This window comes from Quercus robur, chromosome 2, assembly GCF_932294415.1.
Source record: "Quercus robur chromosome 2, dhQueRobu3.1, whole genome shotgun sequence".
Classification (NCBI taxonomy): domain Eukaryota; kingdom Viridiplantae; phylum Streptophyta; class Magnoliopsida; order Fagales; family Fagaceae; genus Quercus; species Quercus robur.
The window spans coordinates 86,305,816-86,332,066 of record NC_065535.1 but is presented as its reverse complement, the minus strand read 5'-3'; the positions used below and the strand labels follow the sequence as shown (position 1 = coordinate 86,332,066).

Genomic DNA, 26,251 nt, shown 5'->3' with positions numbered 1-26,251 from the left:
TCTATCTGTATTAAAGCCTACAGAGATGTTAGATTCTTTGAGATACACTTCAGCTTTGTCAGATTTTTGGGCTTACAAATATTACTGCATAATCAAATTTTTCCCATTAATTTAATCATAGATATTCATGAAACTCCAATATAGCTGAATGATAGATATGTGCTCAATCTAATATATAGTTGAAGCTAATATTATATCTTAATTTATCAATCCCATTGCTAGTCCTTTATTCCCCTTTTGCTGCTAGACTTAATGATAAAGCTAGACAAGTTTTTGAATATTGGCAGGTGCGTGACTGACAGATTGTGAACTTAGATAGATGGTGCAATAATATAGTAAACCATAAGCAGCTTTTTCTCATTAGCATGGTGACAAATTGATTTCCTAAGTCCACGCCTAACCACCTGTGATCTGTGCGACCCAAAGACTAATATACATAAACATTCTCTATCCTAGGTGTGTGAGATATCAATAGCCCTTAAGCTATATAGACACTTGCCAGGTATAACATAAATAAAAGAACCCAAGTAATGAGGAGGGATTACCTGATTCTCCCACACACAGCCGCAGAGAAGACTAAAAACAAAAAGATTTCTTCGTGCCGCTCAAAGAGGGGAGATCTCCTATTTTTATATATATATATATATATACATATATGCACGTATAATTCAGATAAAAGCCTAGGGTTTTCCTTCTTCTTTTTTTTTCTTTTTTTTTTTTTTTCCTTTTTTTAAGCTTATCAAGGCCCATATATATGTTTCACCAAAAAAAAAAAAAAAAAAAAAAAAAAAGGCCCATATATATATATATACCTATTCCATCTCACTTAGGCCTCTTATACTCTACTAATTATCAGATTTAAATGTCTTAGACACAAACCAATTAAATCCATTTAATTGTGAGTCTCCTTTTTAATTTACGTATAAGACTTAAATTAGTATCAAAATTATGGGGTGTTACACTGGTACTGACAAATTATTTTCTTTTGTTGAGATAATGAAATGAGATTTTGAGATATGGGGCTCGGTATTTGATTGTGAAAATCGAGGTAGTTGAGGAAGTATTTGGGAGATTCCTTGATTTTTTTTGTAATTTTAGGATATGAAAGTATTTTATACTTTGAATTTAAATTTCTAAATAATTTAATCAATTTAAAAAATAAAGTCTACAAATAATATAATATGTTCATCTCCTACAAATGTCGAAAAACTTGACTATTCCAACCTCAAAATTTTTGATTAGCAATTCAATTCTACTCAATAGTTGGAAACCAATTCTATGAAAATTTTTATACAAAATATGAATTAAGAAAATTGAGATTCAAAGCATTTAGCAATATTTTAGTAAAACATAAATATTATATAGCAAAATGAGTATTATAAATGGGTCTTAAAAAACATAAAAATTGTTTCAAATTAATTTGCAAAATTATATAGTTAACTCTAATGGATCAAGTTGTTTCAATTTGGTTTCTTGTTTATTTTCCTCCCTTTGCATAAAGGTAGAATACATAGAATGTGGTTAAGAATTTTACATACATTTTTCAACTAAAAAAAAACTATTGAAACAAATTTAATATAAAAATCTATCAATAGGATTTAGCATTTAGGTAATAACTAATAATCAACAATGATTGCCTAGAAAAAAACCAAAAAAAGAGTAATTTTGAGGACACAACAAATTTTGCCAGCTCTTTAACATCTGTCGTTTGATAATATGTGATTAAAGTAACGTTATTAGCATATAACAACGTTACCACTTTTGATAACACCAATTACAATATGCACACGGCACAAAAAAAAAAAAAATAAATAAATTGTGAGAAAATTTTGTGATCCAAAATCTATCCAAAAAAACAAAAACAAAAAATCAAATTAATGGTTGGTTATAAAATCTTGTCATTCTTAGATGTCATAGAAATTTTAATAACCACTACATGGCAAATGAAGTAGCCAACATTCATAAAAATAAAAAAATTGAACCTCCCAAAGATAAAAACATGTACCAAGAAAAACCGTGGACTTTGGTGAGCCACAGAATTTTAGGAATGGTAATAAGACACGCACAAAAACAAACACTTCCGAGGAAATCGAACCGGCACGTAACGGGTCAACTGTAATAGCAATCAACGGGTAATCATGGGTTGCCCGTAACCTTTCATTCCCTCCCTTCCCTCTCCAACGTTCATTTATAAAATAAAAGCCCTCCTTATGAACCCTTAGTTTGTTGTCTCATCTCAGTGCAACAAGTCTCAATTCCATCTTTGCTTTGGCTTTCCTCACAGCTTTGTCTCTCTCTCTTTCTCTTTCCCTCTCATTCTGTGTCTTTTGGATGGAGGGCGAGAAGGCCTAGGATAGGTCTCTCTCGTTGAAAAAAGTTGAGAAAGAAAGGGAGTTTCCCGTTTTAACAAAAAAATTTATAAAAAAAATTAAAAAAAAGAAAAGAAAAGCCCCAGAAAAGAGAGGGATCTTTAATTGTCTTCCTTGAACTTGCACTTGTTGTTCGTCATGGGTTCCACATTCATTTCTTTAGAAGATGTCAAGAACGAAACTGTCGATCTTGTAAGCAAAACAACAAATATATATATATATATATTGCTTTCTTTTCCCATTCTTGTGTTTCATTTGAATATGTTTTTGTTGGATTTTGTTTTGATAAACAATGAAAAACTCAATATAACACAAATATGTCAAATGGGTATTCTTTGTTTTATATGTTTTGTCAGCTGGGAATTTTCATCTGCTAATTTTATTCATTTCTTGGTTTGGTTATTCTTCTTTAGCTATTCTTTTTGTTTTATTTGTGGAAAGGTTTTTGGATGACATGAACTTGGATTGCATGACAGGAATAATGAGAGTTTTTTTTTCATGATTTTATTTTTCGATTTTCTTAGAACTACGTTGGAGCTAATGGTTATAATAAGTTGTTGATTTTCATGAATTGTGATTGTCTGTGCAGGAGCGAATTCCTATTGATGAAGTTTTTGAGCAGCTGAAATGTTCAAGAGATGGTTTGACAGGAGATGAAGGTGAGAAGAGGCTCCAAATCTTTGGTCCAAACAAGCTTGAGGAGAAAAAGGAGAGTAAAATCCTCAAGTTCTTGGGTTTCATGTGGAATCCCCTATCATGGGTCATGGAGTGTGCTGCTATCATGGCCATTGTTTTGGCCAATGGAGGGGTAACTCTCTCTCTCTCTCTCTCTCTCACACACACACACACACACACAAGATGTGACATAACGTTGACACCATTATAAAGTGTATGAGACCTTGATATCTTTAACGATGAACAATTCAGGGAAAGCCACCGGACTGGCAAGATTTCGTTGGTATTGTCGTGTTGCTCCTCATCAACTCAACTATCAGCTTCATTGAAGAAAACAACGCAGGCAATGCTGCGGCTGCTCTCATGGCAGGTCTTGCCCCCAAAACCAAGGTACACACCACATGTTCATGATCCACGTATATACATGCCCAATACTCAATAATTAATTACACTCGTCGCTGCATTCAATTTTATGAAGAATTTAACTTAATGGATTCATGTGTTTGTAGGTGTTGAGGGATGGGAAATGGAGTGAGCAAGATGCAGCAATCTTGGTACCAGGAGATGTGATCAGCGTCAAGTTGGGAGACATCATCCCAGCCGATGCCCGTCTCTTGGAGGGTGATCCTCTTAAAATCGACCAGTCTGCTCTCACCGGTGAATCCCTTCCAGTCACCAAGCACCCGGGCCAAGAGATCTTCTCTGGTTCCACCTGCAAACAAGGAGAGATTGAGGCTGTTGTTATAGCCACTGGAGTTCATACCTTCTTTGGCAAGGCTGCTCACCTTGTGGATAGCACAAACCAAGTTGGTCACTTCCAAAAGGTATACTAGCCAGCTAATAAATTGCATACTAAATTTTAACAATCCATATATATTTCTTCGGGGATTTTTTTTTTGTTGGATTGATGTTTTGATGGTTGTTGATAATTTGATCAGGTGTTGACAGCCATTGGTAACTTCTGTATCTGCTCTATTGCGATAGGCATGCTAATTGAGATTGTAGTGATGTACCCAATCCAACACAGGAAATACAGAGAGGGTATTGACAACATGCTGGTGCTTCTTATTGGAGGTATCCCAATTGCTATGCCAACGGTCTTGTCTGTGACCATGGCTATTGGGTCTCATCGCCTGTCAGAACAAGGTGCTATCACAAAGAGGATGACAGCCATTGAGGAGATGGCAGGAATGGATGTCCTATGCAGTGACAAGACTGGGACTCTCACCCTCAACAAACTCACTGTTGACAAGAACCTGATTGAGGTTAGTGGCTTAAAAGCCAAGTAATGTAATTTGCCAAAGGAAATGCACGTGTAACCATTTTAAGTATTGGTACTTATCATGGGTGTATTTTTTACTACAGGTGTTTCCAAAGAACATTGATAAGGATACTGTAGTCTTGCTTGCTGCCAGGGCTTCCAGGATTGAAAACCAAGATGCCATTGATGCTTGTATTGTTGGAATGTTGGGTGATCCCAAGGAGGTATGAAATTCAAACTACTTTTTGGCCAATGCATTTCATGTTAGTCTACTTTCTATTCATTGACTAGTTGTAACTGCTGGCTTTGCAGGCAAGAGCAGGAATCACTGAGGTGCATTTCTTGCCCTTCAATCCTGTAGATAAGCGCACAGCAATCACCTATATTGACGAAGAAGGCGACTGGCACCGATGCAGCAAAGGAGCTCCTGAGCAAGTACGAAAATCCCCTCTTGAACCGTTATAGCATTTCGATATCAGACGTTCAACAAAACATCCTATCAAAAAAATTTTCTTCATTGAAATATGATAGAACTAACTATTATACTTGTTTACCAGATCATTGAACTTTGTGATCCAAAGGCGGATGTGAAGAAGAAGGCACACAGCATCATTGACAATTTTGCTGAACGTGGTCTTCGTTCCTTGGGAGTTGCTAGACAGGTAGACTAGTTGTTAATTAATAATAATAGCTTCTTGATTATCAGTAAATGAAAAGTGTAAGCAGTATTGAATCGGGTTCTATGCCCTCCCAATGCAGATTGTTCCAGAGAAGACCAAAGAGAGCGCTGGAGGACCTTGGGAGTTTGTTGGTCTCTTACCCCTTTTTGATCCTCCAAGGCATGATAGTGCAGAGACCATCCGTCGGGCTCTTGACCTTGGTGTCAATGTTAAGATGATCACTGGTGATCAGCTTGCCATTGGAAAAGAGACTGGTCGTAGGCTTGGCATGGGCACCAACATGTATCCCTCTGCCACCCTCCTTGGCCAGAGCAAGGATGAGTCCATTTCTTCCATTCCTGTTGATGAGCTCATTGAAAAGGCTGATGGATTTGCTGGTGTTTTTCCTGGTAATAAAATTTCATTTTAGCTCTACCAAAAATGATGTCGATATTGATTATTGCATTGCATAGTATTATTAGCAATTCTAATTTGGGGCTTGACAGAGCACAAGTATGAGATTGTTAAGAGGCTGCAGGAGAGGAAGCACATTTGTGGAATGACTGGAGATGGTGTAAATGATGCCCCAGCACTCAAGAAGGCAGACATTGGTATTGCAGTAGCTGATGCTACTGATGCAGCTAGGGGTGCATCAGACATTGTCTTGACAGAGCCAGGTTTGAGTGTGATAGTGAGTGCTGTGTTGACAAGCAGGGCTATCTTTCAGAGGATGAAGAACTACACAATCTATGCTGTTTCCATAACAATACGTATTGTGATGGGGTTCCTGCTTATTGCTCTCATCTGGAAGTTTGACTTCTCGCCTTTCATGGTCCTGATCATTGCCATCTTGAATGACGGAACCATCATGACCATCTCCAAGGACAGGGTGAAGCCATCTCCTGTTCCTGACTCATGGAAGCTCAAGGAAATCTTTGCCACTGGAATTATCCTTGGGGCCTACCTGGCCATCATGTCTGTGGTGTTCTTTTATCTTGCAAATGACACCAACTTCTTCAAAGTGAGTGAATCACACGTGTGTGTAAGCTTATTTTGATTAATTGTACGAAAGTATGGTTGTACCTTGAAACAGGTGATGCTTTAGAATATAGCTTTTTAGATTATTTATAAAAAAAAAAAAATTTTAAAAAGGGAAGTCAAATAAGAAATAATAGAAATATGATTGTATAAAGAAGTTGGATACTAATAATATAACTATTGCAGAAAGTTTTTGGAGTGAAGGCAATTGCTAATAATGCTGCAGAGCTTAACGCGGCCCTTTACCTTCAAGTGAGCATTATTAGTCAAGCACTCATCTTTGTGACCCGATCAAGGAGCTGGTCCTTTGTTGAACGCCCTGGTTTCTTGCTTTGCATTGCCTTCATTGCAGCACAATTGGTTTGTATTTTTATTTGTTATTGTGTTGAACTTGTTCTTACTACTTTTGTGTGCATGATTACCATATATTGTCCTAATTGTGTTACCTGTTCAAATTAGGTTGCCACTATCATTGCTGTGTATGCACACTGGGGCTTTGCCAGGATCCATGGCATTGGATGGGGATGGGCAGGAGTGATCTGGATTTACAGCATCATTACCTACCTCCCTCTCGATGTCCTCAAGTTCATCATCCGATTTGGATTGTCCGGCAAGGCCTGGAACAACATGCTTCAAAACAAGGTGACTAATAATTCTCATAACACCGTATAATCTTTAAGCTCCATCAGTCAATGTTATTCAATTTAATTTTTGCTTATTGTTTTCTCTTACCATTGCTTTCTCTTTGTGTATGTACCTAATGAAGACCGCTTTCACGACAAAGAAGGATTATGGGAAGGGCGAGAGGGAAGCACAATGGGCCTTGGCTCAACGTACACTCCATGGTCTCCAGCCTCCAGAAGCATTATATACAGAGAAGAGCAGCTACCGGGATCTTTCTGAGATTGCAGAGCAGGCAAAGAGGCGTGCTGAAGTTGCCAGGTAGATTACAGAACCAGCCCCATCTAAAATTCACCCCTGGAGATATTTGAACTTAAAAATTCTCATTCAATCCAGCAGGAACATAAGTGATTACAAATTTATATAATTCTGGGAAACTTTTAACTTCAACATGTTGTTTCATGGTTCCTTAAATAAACTTCAATGAGGCCCTATTGGGGCAGGAAGCTTTATAAAAGATTGTACCTATGCATTAAATTGGACTAGCTAACAAAGTTTGTATGATAGTCCAGTTAAGCATTCAAATATCGAGTTCATTTAGAAAAGTCATTCTTATTTCGAAAACCACATTGAATATAAACTCTTCTTATTTTTGCAGGCTCAGGGAGTTGCACACCCTCAAGGGACATGTTGAATCAGTGGTGAAGTTGAAGGGTCTGGACATTGAAACCATCCAACAGCACTACACAGTTTAAAAGACCTCGCGAAATATGGAATGCGGTTGAGTCGTTAATCAAGTGTATGTAGACAATTAAGGAAGATGGGAGGACAAGGTTTAAAGGAGAAGCTCTTTGTGATGTTTCTTTCTTCGTTTGATTTTCTATGTTTCTTTCCATGAGGATTTAGAATTGCTGGAATAACCAGATGCTTTGAGACTTGTTGTAGTTGATTTGGAGAATGGAAAAATGAACTCAAAGGGACGGAACGAAGATTAAAGGAGCTATTATATATTATTATAGAAATATGGTGTCTCGTTTTAGTATGACAGAACTCCTTTGTCTTTCTTTCCAGACATTGTTTCCCTTTTCTCCATTTCTATCCTCATTAGATTTTTAGTTTTAGGTTTTCAGGATCAAAAATACTCCCATGTACTAGTTTTTTATAGAAATATAGTGTCTATATATTTCTCTTCCGTTTTCTTTAGTATCATAGTACCCTTTATCTTAGATCAAAGTTCATTGCCTCCAAGTTTTATTAGCATATCAATATCATGCAGGAACCAAATCACTTCCTGAAATAAGCAGCAAGATATGTTGGCCCCCCATAATATCTATAAAGTGTTAAATATTAGCATTGATAAACTATGTTGAATCTGCTAGTATGGACACGGAGGAAACCCTAAAGAGCTACATCAATAATATATTATAGTGTAGTACAAATCCTATATTACAATAAATCATAACACTTGTATATATAGTAGACTAAACCCTAGACTAATAGACTTCTAGTACAATTAGGAGACTTGGCTTGTACACGAAGTAGAATTAAGTTTGTGCCTATGCTAATAGACAAATATATCTCTAACATAAAGCAAGGAAAATAGACAGATACTGCCCTACTCAGATGACTATATGATTTCTCTGAGTCAGGAGATTGTTTATTGGAAATTCAGATGATTGTGAAACATCAATTTATATGTATTTCCCCTAAATGGATGTCATGAATTAAATTTTAAGGTTAAAGGCAACCACTAGATCATTCGGCCAAGGGATAGAGGAAAAAAAAAAAGGCCAAGAAATAGGGATTGCAACTTGTTAAAATTTGGTCAGATTATCCAAATCACAACCCCAAAAAAAAACATATATATATATATATAAATATATATAATATCTGATTAGTAGTTGTGTTTTCTCAAGTAATGGTTGCTTAATTTCAGTCTATCTTCTAGTAATACAAGTACTTCAGTATTTGCTTTTCAGAAATAAATATAAAGGCAAAACTTAGTTACAATCTTTAACTACTTATGTTTCTCAATTAAATAAAATTTTCAACTATGAATGTTATCAAAAATTGACTTTCGCAACAAAATGGAATATGAGTTTTGACAACATTATGATATTATTCATTAGCAACAATTAATACGGATTCAATCATTGATGATTTTAAAAATTTAAGAACGCACACTGAATTCCATGTTCATAAATGATCGCATTGTAATGTATTAACTTATTAAGAAATAATGATGTTGTATATTTATCTTTGTTAATACTAAATGGATACTTATTTAGAGTTTCATAATAACTTTTTATTTATTATATATATATATATATATATATATATACTTTTACCCTCCTATCTCTGGTTCCTAATTCCATACGTGATGATCAGCTTTTGCTTGAAAATTGGTATTTTTGCTTTTGCTGTTGATTGCGATGACCAATAATCGGTTCATGTTTTAAGTGGTAAAAGGGCTCAGATTAGATACGGCTAATATGGATGCTTTATTGGAGGAAATTCTTGTGGTTAATATGTAGAGAAATGCTACGTCTACAACATTTTTACAACAAATCATGGGTGGTTAGTTGTTATTGGTTCAAATTTAAAACTAACACTAAGATTACTTTTTTGCCCCAACAAAAACAACCAGTAACAACTTGCCACTTAGAATTTGTTGTAAAAATGTTGTAGAAATGTTGTAGACATAGCATTTCTCTAATATGTATCATGGTTAAAGGAAATTCCTCCTTGTTTTACTGGTTGACGCGGATGTACTTTTTTGATTTACTATTAATAAAAATTTTAAATTCTTTATAATAAAAAAATTACAAATTAACAGGATAATAAATATGAGGAAATAAATGGAAAGTACACTTTTTTAGTTTGACCCTTTTTTTTATGTAGTTTATCCTCAAAAAAAAAAAAAAAAAAGTTTGGCTACAATTGATTTAAGCCTTTTCACTTTACTTTCCAATTAAGTCCTCTAAATTTTAAGTTTATTCGACTCTATTCTATTTCTCTCTTTTTCACCTCAATACAAACAGACCATTAAAGTTTATCTGTTAATTTCTGTTAAATGTTGCCATTAAGTGTCCAAATTTTTATTTTTATTTTTCAAAATTTTTAAATAAAAAATATTTTAACTGAAGTTGACAAAAATGCTTTTTTATCATAACAAAAAGACCTTAATTGAATAAATATAAAACTTAAATAACTCAATCAAACGAAACAAAGTTAGAAGTTTAAAATAAATTTTCATAAAATTTAAATAGTGCATTTTACATTTTTGCCTAAATCATATACTAAAGTTGAGTTTAAAAATCGTGGTTATGCCATGTGGTAGCACCAAATTGCAGAAATTTTTGTACATTTTTTATATAAAAAAATTAGATATCAAATTTTTTGTTCTTATCTTCTTCTCTTATAATTTTTAAGTTGATAAAAATCTTAATTTGGTTACAATCTTCTTTTCCTATAATTTCAAAGTTGATGAAAATCTTAATTTGATTACAATCTTATTCTCCTATAATTTCTAAGTTGATAAAAATCTTAATTTGATTACAGTATAAAATTTTCATCTAATCCTTTTATTATTAAGAGTAAATAAAATCTTATCTCCAAAATAAATGGATTGCAGTGCCATCATTTTTTTTTTGAAGCCAACCCCATCATTAATATATAATAAGTATAATAAAAGTTGAGTTTAGAAGTCGTAGTTGCGCTGTGTGGCAACACCAAATTGCAGAAATTTTTGTACATATTTTATTTAAAAAAATAAATATAAATTTTTTTGTTCTTATCTTCTTCTCCTATAATTTATAAGTTGATAAAAATCTTAATTTGATTACAATCTTCTTCTCCTATAATTTCTAAGTTGATAAAAATCTTAATTTGATTATAATCTAAAATTTTCATCTAATCCTTTTGTGGGCTACTTTTTTGTTGTCCCAGGGAAACTGTTTGCGTACTCCCTGGGATACTTTTGCAATTAATTAACTGATGGTATACTACTCCTTCAGCTTCACAGCTTATAAGGCAGCAAATAGGGGAAGTTGTCTTCGATGTGGGACTGCAAAAGTATCCCAGGGAGTACGCAAACAATTTCCCTGGAACAACAAAAAAGTAGCCCACAATAAAAATTAACTGATGGTACACTACTCCTTCAGTTTCACAGCTTATAAGGCAGCAAGTAGGGGGAGTTGTCTTCGATGTGGGACTGCAAAAGTACCCCAAGAAGTACGCAAACAGTTTCCTTGGGACAACAAAAAAGTAGCCCACACCTTTTATTATTAAGAGTAAATAAAATCTTATCTCCAAAAGAAATGGATTGCAGCGCCATCATTTTTTTTAGTTGATTTTTTTTGAAGCCAACCCCATCATTAATATATAATTAACTACACAAAAAATAATTTATGAATTGTATTCATCTCATACTCGGTATTAAAAATTAGTATTTTAAGTTTTATCTTTTTTGAGGAAACAAAAAGGAAAGTTTTTGGATAAATAGTGTTCTCTCTTCTCACATTTATAATGGACCCTACCATGAATTTAATGAGTGGACTCCACCATGAATGTGAGAGGAAGGAGTATCATTTTCTGTGCTCCAGGAGTACCTAAAAATTACTCTCTAATAAATATAGGAGAGATAATCCTATAATCAATTCTGCTTATATTGCTCCGTTAATATATCTTTTAATTAGTTTCCTTTGGAGTGCAAGCACTAACATTTAGCTAAATAACTTCGCAAATAGTGATGGGATGAGTTCATGCACCACCAACAATTAGAATTCACCTTTAACAAAGTTGGACGGGGAATTAAAAAAAAAAATTAAAATTAGTAGTTCATTCATTACTCTATATGATATCTTTGGGGCATAGTAGTGAAGATGCAAAGATGGTTGCAACAGGTTAGAGAGATTGAAGTTCATTAATTCTACTTTGTATGTGATGTCTTTGGGCACACAAGTAAAGATGTAAAGATGATTGCAATAGATTTTAGAGATTGTAGTTAAAGCTTTATCCACAAATATCATATTAAGGGTCCGTTTGGATACAACTTATTTTACTGAAAACACTGTAGCAAAATAATTTTTAAATGTGTGAATAATACCGTGGGATCCATTTTTAAATTTTTTTTTTTCTGAATAAAGTGGTTGTGGGTCCCGTAAACAGTACATGAACAGTGTATGAACAGTGCACTTTGTCTCCTAAAAACTAAAACGCATGCATCAAAAAAAAAAAGGAAAACGCAAAACACCAAACACAGGAAAATAATTCCTATCCAAACGTATACTAAGCATTTATAAATTACTAGCCTCATCACTCGTGCTCCGCACGTGAAATGGAATCTAATTAGATTAGAATCTTATTCTACACATTCTAATCTTACTTATTTATTCTAATTCTAGATAGATTCTAAGATAGATTCTAATTTGAAATAATTCTAATTCTAAATAGTTAGATCAATTAGAAATTAATAGAATAATATAATAAGAAATTTATATTAATAAATTTCTTTTTTTTTAGTCATTTTTAGTTATGTTATAGAGGGGCCGCCTTAACTTAAGGAAATTAAAAAAGTAAAGACTACGAATAAAAAAAAATGAAAAAGAGAAGGCCGTAATCCAGATCATAATGAAAGATTTTTTTTTATTTTGAGTTTAATGTTATTTTTCAATTTGAATTTATCTACTATTAGTAAGGTTACACAAGAAGTTATTTTTAAGAAACTAAAATTTAGGATTTGAAATTGAGTAAACTGTTGAGTTTAGTGTATGCTAATATAAATAGTGAATTTCAAAAACATAATATATGATATCAGAAGTTCTCATTCAATTCCAATCCAATCACATTGTCCCAAATCCAAATGACAATTGAGAAATACAACTGTGTTCAAAATGGTCTTGCCTCTCTCTCCTGTGACCTGTCCTACACTAATTATGATATTTTTCATTCCTGCCAAAGCCATTTCCCGCCACACTCACACAACACAATCTCTCTCTCTCTCTCTCTCTCTCTCTCTCTCTCTCTCTCTCTCTCTCTCTCTCTCTCTCTCTCTCTCGTATATATGGGATCATACTAACGAGTGTCAATTCATTTTAGGAAAATTTTGACACCACTTTTATGGGAAATGAAAAAAATTGTCAAAATATTAATTTTTTTTTCTTTTCCCATAAAAATTTTCTTTAAATGAATTGTCAAGATAGAAGTTATCTCTTCCTCGCCGAACCATATCAACGCGGTGGTTGGGGATTCACCTGAAGGGTTGTGGCGGCTCACAGGGATTTATGGTTTTGCTGATCCGCCAAGGAAGAATGAAACTTGGGATTTGCTCTATCACCTGCGGGCTAGACTCTCGCTTCCGTGGCTGGTAGCAGGGGATTTCAACGAAATTCTCTGGTCACACGAAAAATGTGGTTTGGGTCTGAGAGGGGAAAACCAAATGAAAGCATTTCGCGACGTGTTGGATGAGTCGGGGCTGAAGGATCTGGGCTTTGTGGGCAAGAAATATACTTGGAAAGGCCAACGTCACGGAGGCCTAGTGCTGGAAAGGCTGGATCGTGCCATTGCAAACAATCGGTGGATTTCACTAAATCCGGGGACAAAAGTCCAGCACCTACATTCTAATGCTTCGGATCACCAAGCCATTATAGTGAAACCTGAAGGTATCAATCCTAAACCAAACCGCTCTTTTTAATTCGAACAAATGTGGCTCAGAGACAGAGGATGTAGTAACACAGTCACTACTGCCTGGGGTCCGCCTATTTTAGGGGCCACAATGTCTGAGGTTGCGAGTAAAATTAAATATTGTTGGGAAGAACTTACAGAGTGGAGTAAAAACTGTTTTGGGAGTGTTAGGAAGCTACTAGAGGTGAAAAAGAAACGCCTAGACAAAGCTGAGATAGCAGCAGCAAAAGGTGGGGATCAGTTGTTAGTGAAATCGCTCCAAAAGGAAATAAATGGGCTGTTGGATAAGGAGAGCCAGATGTGGCAGCAGCGTTCTCGGGTTCTTTTTTTGAAATGTGGAGACAGAAATACAGCCTATTTTCATACCAAGGCCTCCCAAAGATTCCGGAGAAATCGAATTACTAGGCTGAGGAATAGCCAGAATGTTTGGTGCACTAACAAGAGTCAGATCAAGAACATCGCTTTTGAGTTCTATCAATCCCTTTTCACATCTTCTTCCCCTTCAAACTTTGAAGAAGTTCTCCAAAAGGTTCAACCCTTAGTCACTGAAGACATGAATGAGATGCTACTCCGCCAATTCAATAGAGAGGAAATTGAACTAGCCATGAAACAAATGGCTCCCATCACTGCTCTGGGCCCAGACGGCATGCCCCCGCTCTTCTTTCAAACTTTTTGGAGCACGGTGGGAGAGGATGTTTGCTCTGCCGTTCTTGACTGCTTGCAAAACTGTAAGATTCCTACTGACATAAATCATACTCATATTGCTTTAATTCCTAAAGTAAAATCTCCTGAATGTATCTCTGAATACCGCCCTATAAGCTTATGTAGTGTGATTGATAAATTAGTGTCTAAGGTGTTAGCAAATAGACTCAAAATTATCCTCCCATCAATAATCTCAGAAAATCAAAGTGCGTTTCAGGCAGGTCGGGTGATTACAGATAATATCTTAATGGCTTTCGAAACGCTGCACTACATGAAACATCACCAAGCAGGCAGTTCGGGCTTCATGGCGCTGAAACTCGATATGAGTAAAGTGTACGACCGTGTTGAATGGAAATACTTGGAACTAATGATGAAACGTATGGGTTTTGCAGATAGGTGGGTAGCCTTAATGATGGAATGCATTTCATCGGTTAGCTATTCGATCCTTATCAATGGTGAACCCTCAGCCTCTATCCACCCCACTAGAGGTATTAGGCAAGGAGACCCCCTCTCCCCTTACCTGTTTCTTTTTTGTACGGAAGGTCTCCATAGTTTACTCCACCATGCGGCAACCTCAGACCAAATTAGAGGAGTCTCCATTTGTAGAAAGGGCCCCCGACTGACCCACCTTTTCTTCGCCGACGATAGCTTGCTTTTTTGTAGATCCTTCATGGAGGAATGCCAAAAAATCCAAGACCTTTTGAGTAGTTATGAGAGTGCTTCAGGGCAGCAGCTAAATAGATCAAAAACCTCTCTTTTCTTCAGCAACTCAACTCCAACGGAATCCATATATCAGATCACAAACCATCTTGGGGCCCAAGAGGTCAAGCAATATGAGAAATACCTCGGCCTTCCTACCCTAGTGGGCAGAAACAAAAAGGCCAGCCTAAGATTCATCAAGGAAAGGGTTTGGGCGAAGTTGCAAGGGTGGAAAGAACAACTTCTTTCCCAAGCGGGTCGTGAGGTGTTGTTGAAAGCGGTAGTTCAGGCTATACCAACCTTCGCCATGAGTTGTTTCAAGCTGCCCATTACTTTGTGCAACAACATCGAACAGCTAATCCGGAAATTCTGGTGGGGCCAGAGAGGGGAGCAAAGGAAAATCCATTGGTCAAAGTGGAGCAACCTTTGCCTCCCAAAGGACCTAGGGGGTATGGGGTTCAAGGAACTCCAAAAGTTTAACGACGCCATGTTGGCAAAGCAAGTGTGGAAGCTATTAGAGGAAAAAAACTCGCTCATCCATAGATTTTTCAAAGCAAAATTTTTTCCGAAGGGGAATATCCTTGAGGCAAAGGATGGTGTTGGTTCTTTTGCTTGGAAAAGTATCCTAAAGGGGCGGGAGATCATAAAAAAGGGTGCCAATTGGAGGGTGGGTGATGGAGAAAATATCCGCATATTCCATGATAGGTGGCTGCCGGATCCTCACTGTGCTAAGGTCCAATCTCCTCCATCTTTCCTTGGCAGCGATGCGCAGGTATCTGTACTAATTGACAGGGATAGAAGCTGCTGGATTGAAGATGCTGTTGATAATAACTTCCTTCCTTTGGAAGCCAAGTTGATCAAATCAATACCTCTGAGCTTCACCGAAGCTAAGGATCAGCTATACTGGCCGGGGAAGGTGGATGGTGTCTACTCTGTGAAAGCTAGGTACAGATTTTTGGTTGAGGGCGAGCTATCCTCTGTAGCGGGCCCCTCTGCCCCCCCGCAACAAAGAAGCACCTGGAAGGGGCTATGGAAATTGAACATCCCAAACAGAATTAAAACGCTGCTGTGACGGGCAGGCTCTGATGCTCTTCCGTCTCGAGTCAACCTGATGAAACGGAAAGTCTTATCTGATGCTACATGCCAAGTCTATGGATCAGTGTCGGAATCCTCTCTGCATGCGCTATGGATGTGCTCAAAACTGGGTATGGTCTGGGATGCTCATTTTGGCCCTCTTAGGAGCGATGCTAAGGACTGCTCAAACTTCCTGGAAATTATTTAGGTATCCATGGAGAAAGGCCACCCCACGGATCTGGTTGCAATGACCACATCGCTAATCTGGAATAGAAGGAATAGGCTCCGTCTGGGTGAATCTGTGCTGGATTTAAGACTTCTTTACTATATGGCAAGAGATGCACTTCAGAAATTTCATCAAGCCCACATCTCGGCACCTTCTCCTACTCTCACCCGAAGCCTCACCAAGTGGGAACCGCCCCCTTTGGACTGGGTAAAAATTAACTTTGATGGCGCCACCTTTCAAGCAAAGGATGTTGCAGGGCTGGGAGCCATTATTCGCAACGACCATGGTCTAGTTATGGCTGCATTAACACAAGTAGTTCCACTACCCACCTCAGTGGAGATGGTGGAAGTGTTGGCAGCAAGACGAGCTCTTTCTTTTGCTCAAGAGCTTGGGTTTGATCATATCATCTTGGAAGGCGACTCGGACACAGCTATCCGAGCTATGAAGAATGAGAGTTTCTCTTCGGCAAGCTTTGGTCACATTCTTGCTGACATCAAGGTCCTTTCCTCCCATTTCAGGCACTTAGCTTTTAGGCATACACGTAGGCAAGGAAACAAGGTAGCTCATAGCTTAGCAAGAGCTGCATGTAATTTCTTTCCTTTTTGTACATGGATTGAAGAAGTCCCTGCTGTCTCTAATGTAGTCTATCTTGATGAAATTTTATTGGAATCATAGCTCCCCCCCTTTTTTTAGGGGGCGGTTTCTCAAAAAAAAAAAAAAAAAAAAAAACCTAAGGATATCCGTTAGCATTTCCACACACACATATATATATTCCAAATAGAATCCTCCTCTCTCTCTCGACACTCCCATAGCGTCGTCTCAGAAACTCATAAAATACAAGTGGAAGTGCCTCGAGAACATTCATACAAAAGACGAAATGATGGCTGCTCTTTAAATCAACTCCAAAATCCCCTAAGCTCTCTGCCTCTTCCTTTGCTAAGTGTCAAAGGTCTCTCTCTCTAAATTTAACTTTCAATGAAATTGAAAACCCATCTTTGTATAACACATCTAAAAACCAAAACCCATCATTTTTTTTACCCAACATGGAAAACCCATTTCTCAAAATTTTAATTAAAATTTTTTTTTCCCAAACCACTTTGCTTTATAGATATGTTGCCCCCCAATAATATCTATTAAGCAAGGAAAATAGACGCATATTGCCCTACTCTGATGACTATATGATTTCTCTAAGTCAGGAGTAGGAATGGCAAAAGGTCGGGTTTGGGCTGGGTTTTTTGATATCCGAACCCAACCCGCAAGCCTTATCCGTTACCTAAACCCGGCCTGTTTAACAAACAAGTTTTTTTTTGCAGGGCCCAAACCTGCCCTGTCGAGGCCCACGGGCCTCGTCTAGCCACTTCTGCCGCCTATTTAGAAGGCCTAATCTATGGCCCAATCTAATCCAATCTTAAAAAAAAAAAAAAAAAAAAAAAAAAAAAAAATTACAACCACAAAAACTGTTTCGATCACAAACATAAACAAAAATACAAATCACACCCATCAAAATATATATATATATATATATATACAAATCACAAACAAAAACTATTTTCAATCTTCAATATGATATTGTTTCGTTTCATATACAATTTATATATATATATATATATTAAAAAGAGAGGACAAAACAATGGATATAGATGATTTCAGGAATGGTTCTAGAGACTTCAGGTGTGGATGTGTGGATGTTTATAGAGATAGCAATTTTGGTGGCGTCTATGGATTATGGTAGCGAGTTGAAGCAACGAAGAGATGGGATCGTTGAGAGGCTCTATGCTGCGACGGCGTTGTTTCAATCTTGCTGTCAGATTTATGATGAAGATGATGGTGATAATAGTAACGCCGGTAATGAAGCGAAGATGATGACGGCAGTAAGGATTTGGATTTGTATTTTGGTTTGTTAAGATCAGCAAAAGTGGGTGGCCGGCGGCAGTGTGTGAGAGCCTCTGAGAGAGAGAGAGAGAGAGGTGAGGGTTAGGGTTTGGGAAATGAAATCTGATAGGAGAAATAGAGTATTTATATCTATGGTTTTTTATTTTTTTTTAATATTATATATATGTATATGGGTCGGGTTTGGGCCTGATATGCAAAAAACCCAAACTTGACCTGGACCCATTCCGAGTTTTTTTTTTTTTTTTTTAAATCCATATCCGACCCTATTATTTATCGGACCGGGTAAAATTTGGCCCATTAGGGTTGGGTCGAGCCGAGTATTCGCGGGTCAAGCTTTTATTGTCATCCCTAGTCAGGAGATTGTTTATTGTAATTTTAGATGATTGTGAAACATCAATTTCTATGTATTTCCCCTAAATGGATGTCATGAATGAAATTTTAAGGTTCAAGGCAACCACTAGACCATAGATCATTCGACCTATGGATTGAAAACAAAAAAAAAAGATGGTTTTTTTTTAAAAAAAAAATTTATTTATTCCACATGAAACAAAAGTTAGATTCATCTTACAAGAAATAGGGATTGCAACTTGTTGAAATTTGGTCAGATCATCCAAATCACAACAACACCCCCCCCCCCCCCCCCCCCCAAAAAAAAAAAGTGACTAGTGGTTATGTTTTCTCAAGTAATGGTTGCTTAATTTTAGTCCATCTTCTAATACATGTATTTGAGTTTTATTTTATATTCTACCAATTATAACTTGTCATGTATTCTCTTTTACTTTCCTTATAAAATAACCAAAGTTTAAAATTAAATAAAAAAATAGACATTGACATACCATAAATTGTTAATTATAAAGTGGAACATAAAAAGTGAGATATAAGATTTCTATTTCCTAAGTAAGTCCTCTATGAAAAATGCTAAAACTATTACAAAGTTTACTACATAAATTTACAAGTGAAAATGTTAATATGGACGCCCTAAGGCCATTGATTTATGCAATATTTTTAAAAACGTTTTATAAGGAATGAAAAAAGTAATTGATTTTTTAACATATTTTTATATTTATCATGAAAGTGGTATAAAAACTTTTATAAAATGGTCCATTAACAAATGAATTAAGGTCTATCAAAAAACAAATACCCTAAGAATACTCGTTAAATGAACTCATTCAGAAATTAATGTGATTAGGGCAAGGTGTACAAATACAATGTTGTCATCTCTCTATTCATGGTTAGTCTCTCATGCATTTGCTGCTCTAGAAGTGATCAAAATGGATGGAGGTATTCTTGGACCTTAGGGGAATTTTCCCCTCTCCCCCCCCCCCCCCAAATTTTTTTTTAAATACTAAGCATTAATTTTAGCAATTTGATTCAATAAAATGACATTTAACCATCCTTAACAATACATTGACAATTTTATAAGCTATTAAAAAAATGTATAGATCTAGAATTTAAAACAAAATTAACAAGCTCAAAAAATTAGCCCAACAACAAAATTTTCCAATAGTAAAGCTAAAAAAATTTAAGCAGAATGAACTAATTTTACCCAAAATAGACGACTTGGCTCTTTAAACAAAATAATTTTTCCCTTATTCAACATAATTTTTTTTTTTGAGAGGTAATTATAATATACTGCTAACCACGCAATTCAAATCGTTCCCCACCTTAGATCCCAGAGTACTTAATACATAGAAAGGTGCCAATTCAGTTACAAAGTCTTTGGCAAATTAAATAATACTACCCGTTTGATTGTGTCAATGGATGGTGAGAACTAAAAAAATCATAATACTACCCGCTTGATTGTAGAGTGGTCATGCTTGTGTTTATTTTTCTAATTTTAATTGCAACTATAGAGTGAAAATTGTCAACTAAGAATGTCATGAAAATTGACTTTCGCAACAAGATGGAATATGATTATTTGACAAATTTTATGATATTATTCATTGAAAGGGATATCACTACAACAATTAGTACGAATTCAATAATAGATGATTTTAAAAAGATTTAAAAACACACTGAGTTCCATTTTCATACATAATTGTATTGTTATGTATTAACTTATTAAAAACCAATGATTTTTTGTATCTTTATCTTTGTTAACAAATTGTTAATACTTAATACTAAATGAATACTTATTAGGAGGTTCATAATGATTTTTTTTTTTAATACTTCTGTCCTCTAACTCCAAGTTCTGATTCCATTCATCGTTATCATGTTTTGCTTGGAAATTGGTATTTTTGACTTTGTTGTTGTTGAATGGGATGACCAAGAAGTGGTTTATGTTTGGTAAAAGCGCTCAAATTAGATATGGCAACATATGGATGCTTTTGGAGGAAATTCTTGCAGTGAATATGTCAGTTGTATTTGGCTTTAGCTTAAAAAACCAGTTTTTTTTTACTATTTAGCTTATTTTTTGTACTATTCATAGGTCTTATTACACTTTTTTGTACTATTTATGGATCCTACTGTTTCAGCTTCTTTTTAGTTTTATCTACAGTATTTTTAGTAAAAAGTTCTTAGTTTCATATTCTTGATCAGAGGAAATTCCTCCTTGTTTTACTCCAACTGTTGAGGCGGTTGTATTTTGATTACTATTAATATTATTTTTAAATTCTTCGTAAAAAATTACAAATTAATACGATAATAAATATGTGAAAAAAATGCAAAGTGCATTCTCTGAGTTTGACCAAAATTCATTTGAGTTTTTTAAATTTACTTTCCTTTCAGTTAAGACCTCTAAGTTTCAAGTTTATTCATTTGTACTCTACCCCCTTCCACTTCTCTGACCTCCCCCTCAATCCAAACGAACCGTTAAGATCTATCCGTCAATCATTGTTAAATGTTGTTATTAAGTGTCCAAAATTTTATTTTACAAAAATTTTAAATTAAAAAATCTTTTAATAGAAATTGACAAAAATACCTTAATTCTTTTTTGGGATTGGAACAAAGATGCCTTAATTGAATAAATGATTCATTTGAACAAAAACAAAATTAAAAGCCTAAAATAAATTTTGGCCAAATAAGGTGCACTCTACATTTTTGCTTTGCCTAAATATAAATAGTGAATTAAAAAAAATGTAATATATGACTAGCCTCATCAGTCATGTGCTTTGCACGTGCGATGATGTTTTTTTTTTATTATAGCAAAATTAAAAAAAAATACTAGTGTTTTTATTTTGTATACATAATTTTTATTTAGAGAATTTAATTTATAAGTGTACAAAGTAATTTGAAAATCAATAAAAGCGTAGTCTTATTTTTTAGGCAATGTTTTAGTAGGAATTAGAGTTGTATTTTTACCGGATTGTCCTTTAATTTTGTTTCTACTTAGACATAGGGTGTAAGGGCATTTTTAAACCAAAAAAAAAATAAATAAATGAAGATTCCAAATATAGGAAATCCAATAAATAATAGTATAAATATAAATATCAGTCTCATAATGAGTAAGTATCGTATGAACGGTCTTATACGAGAATTTTCCTAGATATCAGAAGTTTAGTGCCACTATCATTCGGTTCCAATCCAATCACATTGTCCCAAATCCAAATGACAATTGAGAAAGACAATTTTGTTCAAAATGCTCTGCCTCTCTCTCTCCTGTCCTACACTATTATGACATTTTCATTCCCGCCAAATCCATTTCCCGCCAAACCAACACACGCATCTACAGTACTCTACACAATTACACAACACCCCCGTATTTATATATTTTCTACATTTGACACTTCCCAAATTCCAAATAGAACCGCTCTCTCTCTCTCTCTCTCTCTCTCTCAAGCTCTGTCTTTTGACTCTCCCATGGCGTCGTCTCAGAAACTCACAGAATACGAGCGGAAGCGCCTCGAGAACATTCGTCGAAACGACGAAATGATGGCTGCTCTTAAAATCCACTCCAAAGCCACTGAGCTCTCCGCCTCTTCCTCTGCTAAGCGCCAAAGGTCTCTCTCTCTCTCTAAATTTTACTTTCAATGAAAACCCATCTTTGTAACAACACATCCAAAAACCAAAACCCATCAATATTTTTATCCAAAATGGAAAACCCATTCCTCAAAATTTTAAATTTCTTTTGTTTTTTGTTTTTATTGTGGCAGAGTTGTAACTAAATCGTACAAAGTGAGTCCGGAGAAGAAGCCCAGAACTCAATCCCCAATCGTAATCCGAAGGTCCCTGCGCACTCGTGGAATGCCACCAGAATACTCTGACTTCAAAGCTCTAGACGATACTGTCGAAGCAACTCCTGTGGCTGCAAAAGCTTTAACCCAATCCAACCCTTCGCCGCGAGATTTGGGGCCTCTTAGTAGCAGAGATGCTTATCGTGGAGCCGGCTCCGATAAACTACTAATGGAAAGGATTTTGGGCGTTTCAAAGAAACCCCATGAGGATTTTGGTTATGAAAATGGTGGGGATTCGATAAAGGGTGTGTGTGATCGTTTGGAATTGGGTTCTTTGAGTCTGAATCCAGAGAATATTGCGCGAGTTGTGCCGGGGAGGATAATGAATGTGCGGTTTTTGCCTTGTAGCAATTCGAAATTGATTGTGGTTGGGAACAAGTTTGGGGATGTTGGGTTTTGGGATGTTGATTCTAGTATGGATAAAGATGACGGGATTTATTTGTATCATCCACATCCTGGTCCCATTTCCGGGATTTCCATCCAGCAACAATGCTCATCAAAGGTAATTTGGTTTGAAAAGATTGCTTGTATTGTACTTAATGTTTACAATAGTGTGTAATTGATTGCCTATAAATGTTATAAGTACTCTGCATTTAGTGTTGGTGTGTTAAATAGTTGTAGAAATAGTATACCACATGTACATTTTGAGATTGTATTATCTTATTACTACTTTGTCATAACACAATCTTGCTGAGTTACTGTCACATGGTATCCTCAGGAAGATGATGAATTAATTAGTAGTAGCACTAGCATAAGAATTTCTGTTACGAGATTTTGAAATTTGAATGCAACTTCTTATTTACTAGACAGTAGTGGTGTTTTTCATTGTACAGTTATGTATTACTTTGGTTGGAAGTGAATTGGAGCTGTAGAATCATCTCTTTATATGATATGTACAGAATGGGTGATAGATGAATTGTAAAGCAATAATGCATATCTTTTTAATGTTAACCTAAGTTATTGTTGAAGTTGTTGCTTTACTTGCAATGTATATGTTTTTTCCTCATAGACCAAACCACATTGTTTTGGCAGTAGACACTGTAAATATTAGAATGAATATCACTTATATATGTTAATAACCAACACTTTTGAAGCTGTTATATGCTTCCCCAACCCCCTTCCCTTATTTGCCATGCATTGGCATTTCTTTTTCTTGAATATGGTAGCCTTCATTAACAATTCTGATGATGATTCTGTATATTTGAGAAGAATTAATGAGGTTGTAAATGTTCTAGGATACCTTGATGCCATTGGATTGAATAATGAATGCAGATGGCTTTGCTTTGTATGTATGACTGTATCTTCATGTTGAGTTATCTGCTTTGAATAGTTCAATATCATTGCTTGGGCTGGCTCTTGTAAAATGTCATTCGACTTTAGCTGTGACTTCCTAGTTACACACTCTTACACTATAGAAATACTGGACGCATGTTGAGTTTCATAAATTCATAAGATTCCAGCTGATTCATAATTGTTGAATTTAAAGTGCAGATCTTTACCAGTTGTTATTTTGGATTTATCCGATTGATGGATGCTGAGAAGGAGGTATTTGATCTGGTATATTCTAGTAATGATTCTATATATTCTCTTTCTCAACGACCAGATGATATCAAGTGCTTATATTTTAGCGAGGGTCGTGGAGGTTTTAATTTCTGGGATGAAAGGGTTGGAAAATGCTCAACCCAATGGAATTTGCATGAAGATAGGATTAATTCCATTGATTTTAACTCAGAAAACTCTAACATCATGGCTACCAGTTCCTCAGATGGAACTGCCTGCATATGGGATTTGAGAAGTGTTAATGTAGATCAACCCAAACCTCTGAAGGAAGTTAGGCACAATAGGGCTGTGCAGTCTGCTTACTTCTCACCCTCTGGAAGCTCCCTCGCAACAACAAGGTATGCAGTGTTGTATGAAGCCTTTGATTTTCAGATTGAATATCTTACAACCTCTTAGATGGTAGTTTGCTTCAAACTATCTGAGTACACTTCAGTGATCATAATCTGTACTTTTTTGTATAATTTTATAATTTCTACAAAACTTTGCAAATAAAAGACTCTTTTTCACTGTGTATTCTATTTACCAATACTAGTTAAATACTGATTGAGTGAATTACCTTATAAACCACTTGTTGAAGAAGTTAAATTTCAAGTTGATCCCTTTATTTTATAGTCTTAGTTGTGAGATGTTAGGGATTTGTAGCTACTAATCAACTTCCTCTTTTTAGGTATGCCAAATGCAAATTATTTTCTTTTTTCTTTTTTCCCTTAAATGCAATATATTGCTTATATTAGTTATCTTGTTTAGAGTCAAAGTATTGTATATAATGTGTGGGTAGTTTGAAAAGGATTGTATGTGATCTTAATTCTACTAATTAATTTTCAATTGTCTTCATGTAGCATGGACGACACAGTTGGTATAGTGACTGGAGTTAATTTCGATAACACTTCAATGATTAAGCATAACAATCAGACAGGAAGATGGATTTCTTCTTTCAGGTACAAATTTTTGTCATATTATCAAATGCTGATGTGTCTTTCTTTTGTTGAACCATCTGCTATGTTCTATGGCAAATCTGAAGATCATTCTCTATTATTGTTGGTGACTGTTCCTTAATGGCTCATGCCTAAAAGCTGCAAAAAATCAAACCAAACCAGCAGCTAAGACTGCAACACAACAACTAAGATAACAGACAAAACAAATTACAGTGAAGTAACCAAGAACCCAGACTCCTGAACGATTAGTTCTTTCCACCAATCAACACTGAGCAAAGATGCCCCAGAGACTGCTGAGGATTTTTTCCTGCAGAGTCTTTAAACTTCCTGTAGATTTGACATCCCACTTGACTGCCTCCTGAATCTAATCAGACGTAACATCTCAATCTGATGCCAAACTCTCATGGGAAAAGAGGACTCGAAATTCAAGTGATCCCTGCTGTCTATATACCCTCTTCAAAATACATGCAAAATGTTACCTTGATACCCCCAATTTAAGAGTCTGTCATGGGTAGTCAATCTATTTCTAAGATCCAAGCAACAAATGAATGCATGCCTTGGGATAGTAGAAGAATGCCAGACCATCCTCCACCAATCAACAACTGGCTGCTTTGATCTGATAGCAACAGTCCAGATAATTCTACAAAATCCCTCTCTTCTTCCAGGTTTTCCTGAAGCAATTTAGCTTGAATCAGCATCAATGGTCATTAGAAATAACACTAGAAACTCTAGCATTATTGAAGATACCAGATTTAGCAACAGTCCAGTCCATTCTATGAAATCCCTCTCTTCCAGGTTTTCCTGAAGCAACTTATCTTGAATCAGCATCAATGGTCATTAGAGATAACACTAGAAACTCCTGCATTATTGCTGCTCCCAGCATCATGAAACCCTGTAACCATACTTTGGAAGTAAAGCTCCATCAAGGTGACAGTTGTCCAGGCAAAGAAATACATCTTTACATGCCCAGCGCTATGCTAAGATGGACCGTAGTCCCCTCCTCCTCCACACCCCCCCGCAACCACCCCCCCCCAAAAAAAAAGAAGCCTCTTTCAAAAACACAGAAAAAGATCAAATGTGATTAGGATAAGTTGGACTGTAAACTGTGGTCTGATGACCAATTATTGCGGAAATCAGATTGTTTTTAACATCTTTTTTTTTTCTTTTTTTGCGGGAGCAGAGCAATTTGGGGCTGGGATGATTCATACGTCTTCATTGGCAATATGAAAAGAGGAGTTGATGTTATCTCCCCAGCTCAAAAAAGAACAATAATCACTCTAGAAAGCCCACACATGTCAGCAATTCCATGCAGGTTTGATGCACACCCTTACAATGTTGGCATGCTTGCAGGAGCCACTAGTGGGGGCCAGGTTTATATGTGGACATTGGGCTAAGAACCTCGGTTTCTTCCTGCACCAGAGTTTTCATATTGATGTTACCAGTTAGTGTAAACATGACTAATATTGTAATTCTTCATGCAGTTTAATGTGTTGCAAACTGACAAGAAAATGCTTTTGTTAGCCCCAGTTACTAGAAATGTCGGCTAGAATTTTTTCTTGAATTTTGTTTTGGTTTTTCTTTTTTGTCTGGGTAAGAATTGTTACAACTAAATGACTAATGACTGCTTGTGGAACTATATTGTCCAATTTTAGCTATCTTTACTCTTTTCAAATTAAAATCTTA

At 35.8% G+C, this 26,251-nt stretch overlaps 3 protein-coding genes across 3 annotated transcripts; all 3 read left to right on the top strand.

The window, feature by feature from the left end:
- The first annotated feature begins 2,238 nt into the window (after nucleotides 1–2,238).
- Nucleotides 2,239–7,815, top strand: LOC126715548 (ATPase 8, plasma membrane-type). Its single transcript, XM_050416195.1, has 14 exons — nucleotides 2,239–2,561; nucleotides 2,959–3,177; nucleotides 3,297–3,434; nucleotides 3,554–3,868; nucleotides 3,983–4,309; nucleotides 4,410–4,529; nucleotides 4,618–4,740; nucleotides 4,863–4,967; nucleotides 5,065–5,374; nucleotides 5,471–5,985; nucleotides 6,189–6,362; nucleotides 6,462–6,644; nucleotides 6,769–6,944; nucleotides 7,282–7,815. Exons 1-14 carry the CDS (start codon nucleotides 2,508–2,510, stop codon nucleotides 7,376–7,378), a joined length of 2,856 nt encoding a protein of 951 aa, XP_050272152.1. The 5' UTR covers nucleotides 2,239–2,507; the 3' UTR covers nucleotides 7,379–7,815.
- Nucleotides 7,816–15,996: 8,181 nt separating this feature from the next.
- Nucleotides 15,997–16,683, top strand: LOC126704699 (uncharacterized). The gene has a single exon (XM_050403725.1). It carries the CDS (start codon nucleotides 15,997–15,999, stop codon nucleotides 16,681–16,683), a length of 687 nt encoding a protein of 228 aa, XP_050259682.1.
- A 4,944-nt stretch (nucleotides 16,684–21,627) lies between these two features.
- On the top strand, nucleotides 21,628–26,201 carry LOC126715546 (uncharacterized). Its single transcript, XM_050416192.1, has 5 exons — nucleotides 21,628–21,839; nucleotides 21,993–22,575; nucleotides 23,565–23,971; nucleotides 24,473–24,571; nucleotides 25,749–26,201. Exons 1-5 carry the CDS (start codon nucleotides 21,700–21,702, stop codon nucleotides 25,960–25,962), a joined length of 1,443 nt encoding a protein of 480 aa, XP_050272149.1. The 5' UTR covers nucleotides 21,628–21,699; the 3' UTR covers nucleotides 25,963–26,201.
- Nucleotides 26,202–26,251: the final 50 nt, after the last annotated feature.

Excerpts from the sequence above, each read along its gene's own strand:
- LOC126715548 (XM_050416195.1), top strand. The coding sequence starts at position 2,508 with ATGGGTTCCACATTCATTTCTTTAGAAGATGTCAAGAACGAAACTGTC. Across the intron at positions 2,562-2,958 it reads AGAACGAAACTGTCGATCTT|GAGCGAATTCCTATTGATGA; the intron begins GTAAGCAAAACA and ends TTGTCTGTGCAG. Across the intron at positions 3,435-3,553 it reads GTCTTGCCCCCAAAACCAAG|GTGTTGAGGGATGGGAAATG; the intron begins GTACACACCACA and ends ATGTGTTTGTAG.
- LOC126704699 (XM_050403725.1), top strand. The coding sequence starts at position 15,997 with ATGGAGAAAGGCCACCCCACGGATCTGGTTGCAATGACCACATCGCTA.
- LOC126715546 (XM_050416192.1), top strand. The coding sequence starts at position 21,700 with ATGGCGTCGTCTCAGAAACTCACAGAATACGAGCGGAAGCGCCTCGAG. Across the intron at positions 21,840-21,992 it reads TCCTCTGCTAAGCGCCAAAG|AGTTGTAACTAAATCGTACA; the intron begins GTCTCTCTCTCT and ends TTATTGTGGCAG. Across the intron at positions 23,972-24,472 it reads AGCTCCCTCGCAACAACAAG|CATGGACGACACAGTTGGTA; the intron begins GTATGCAGTGTT and ends GTCTTCATGTAG.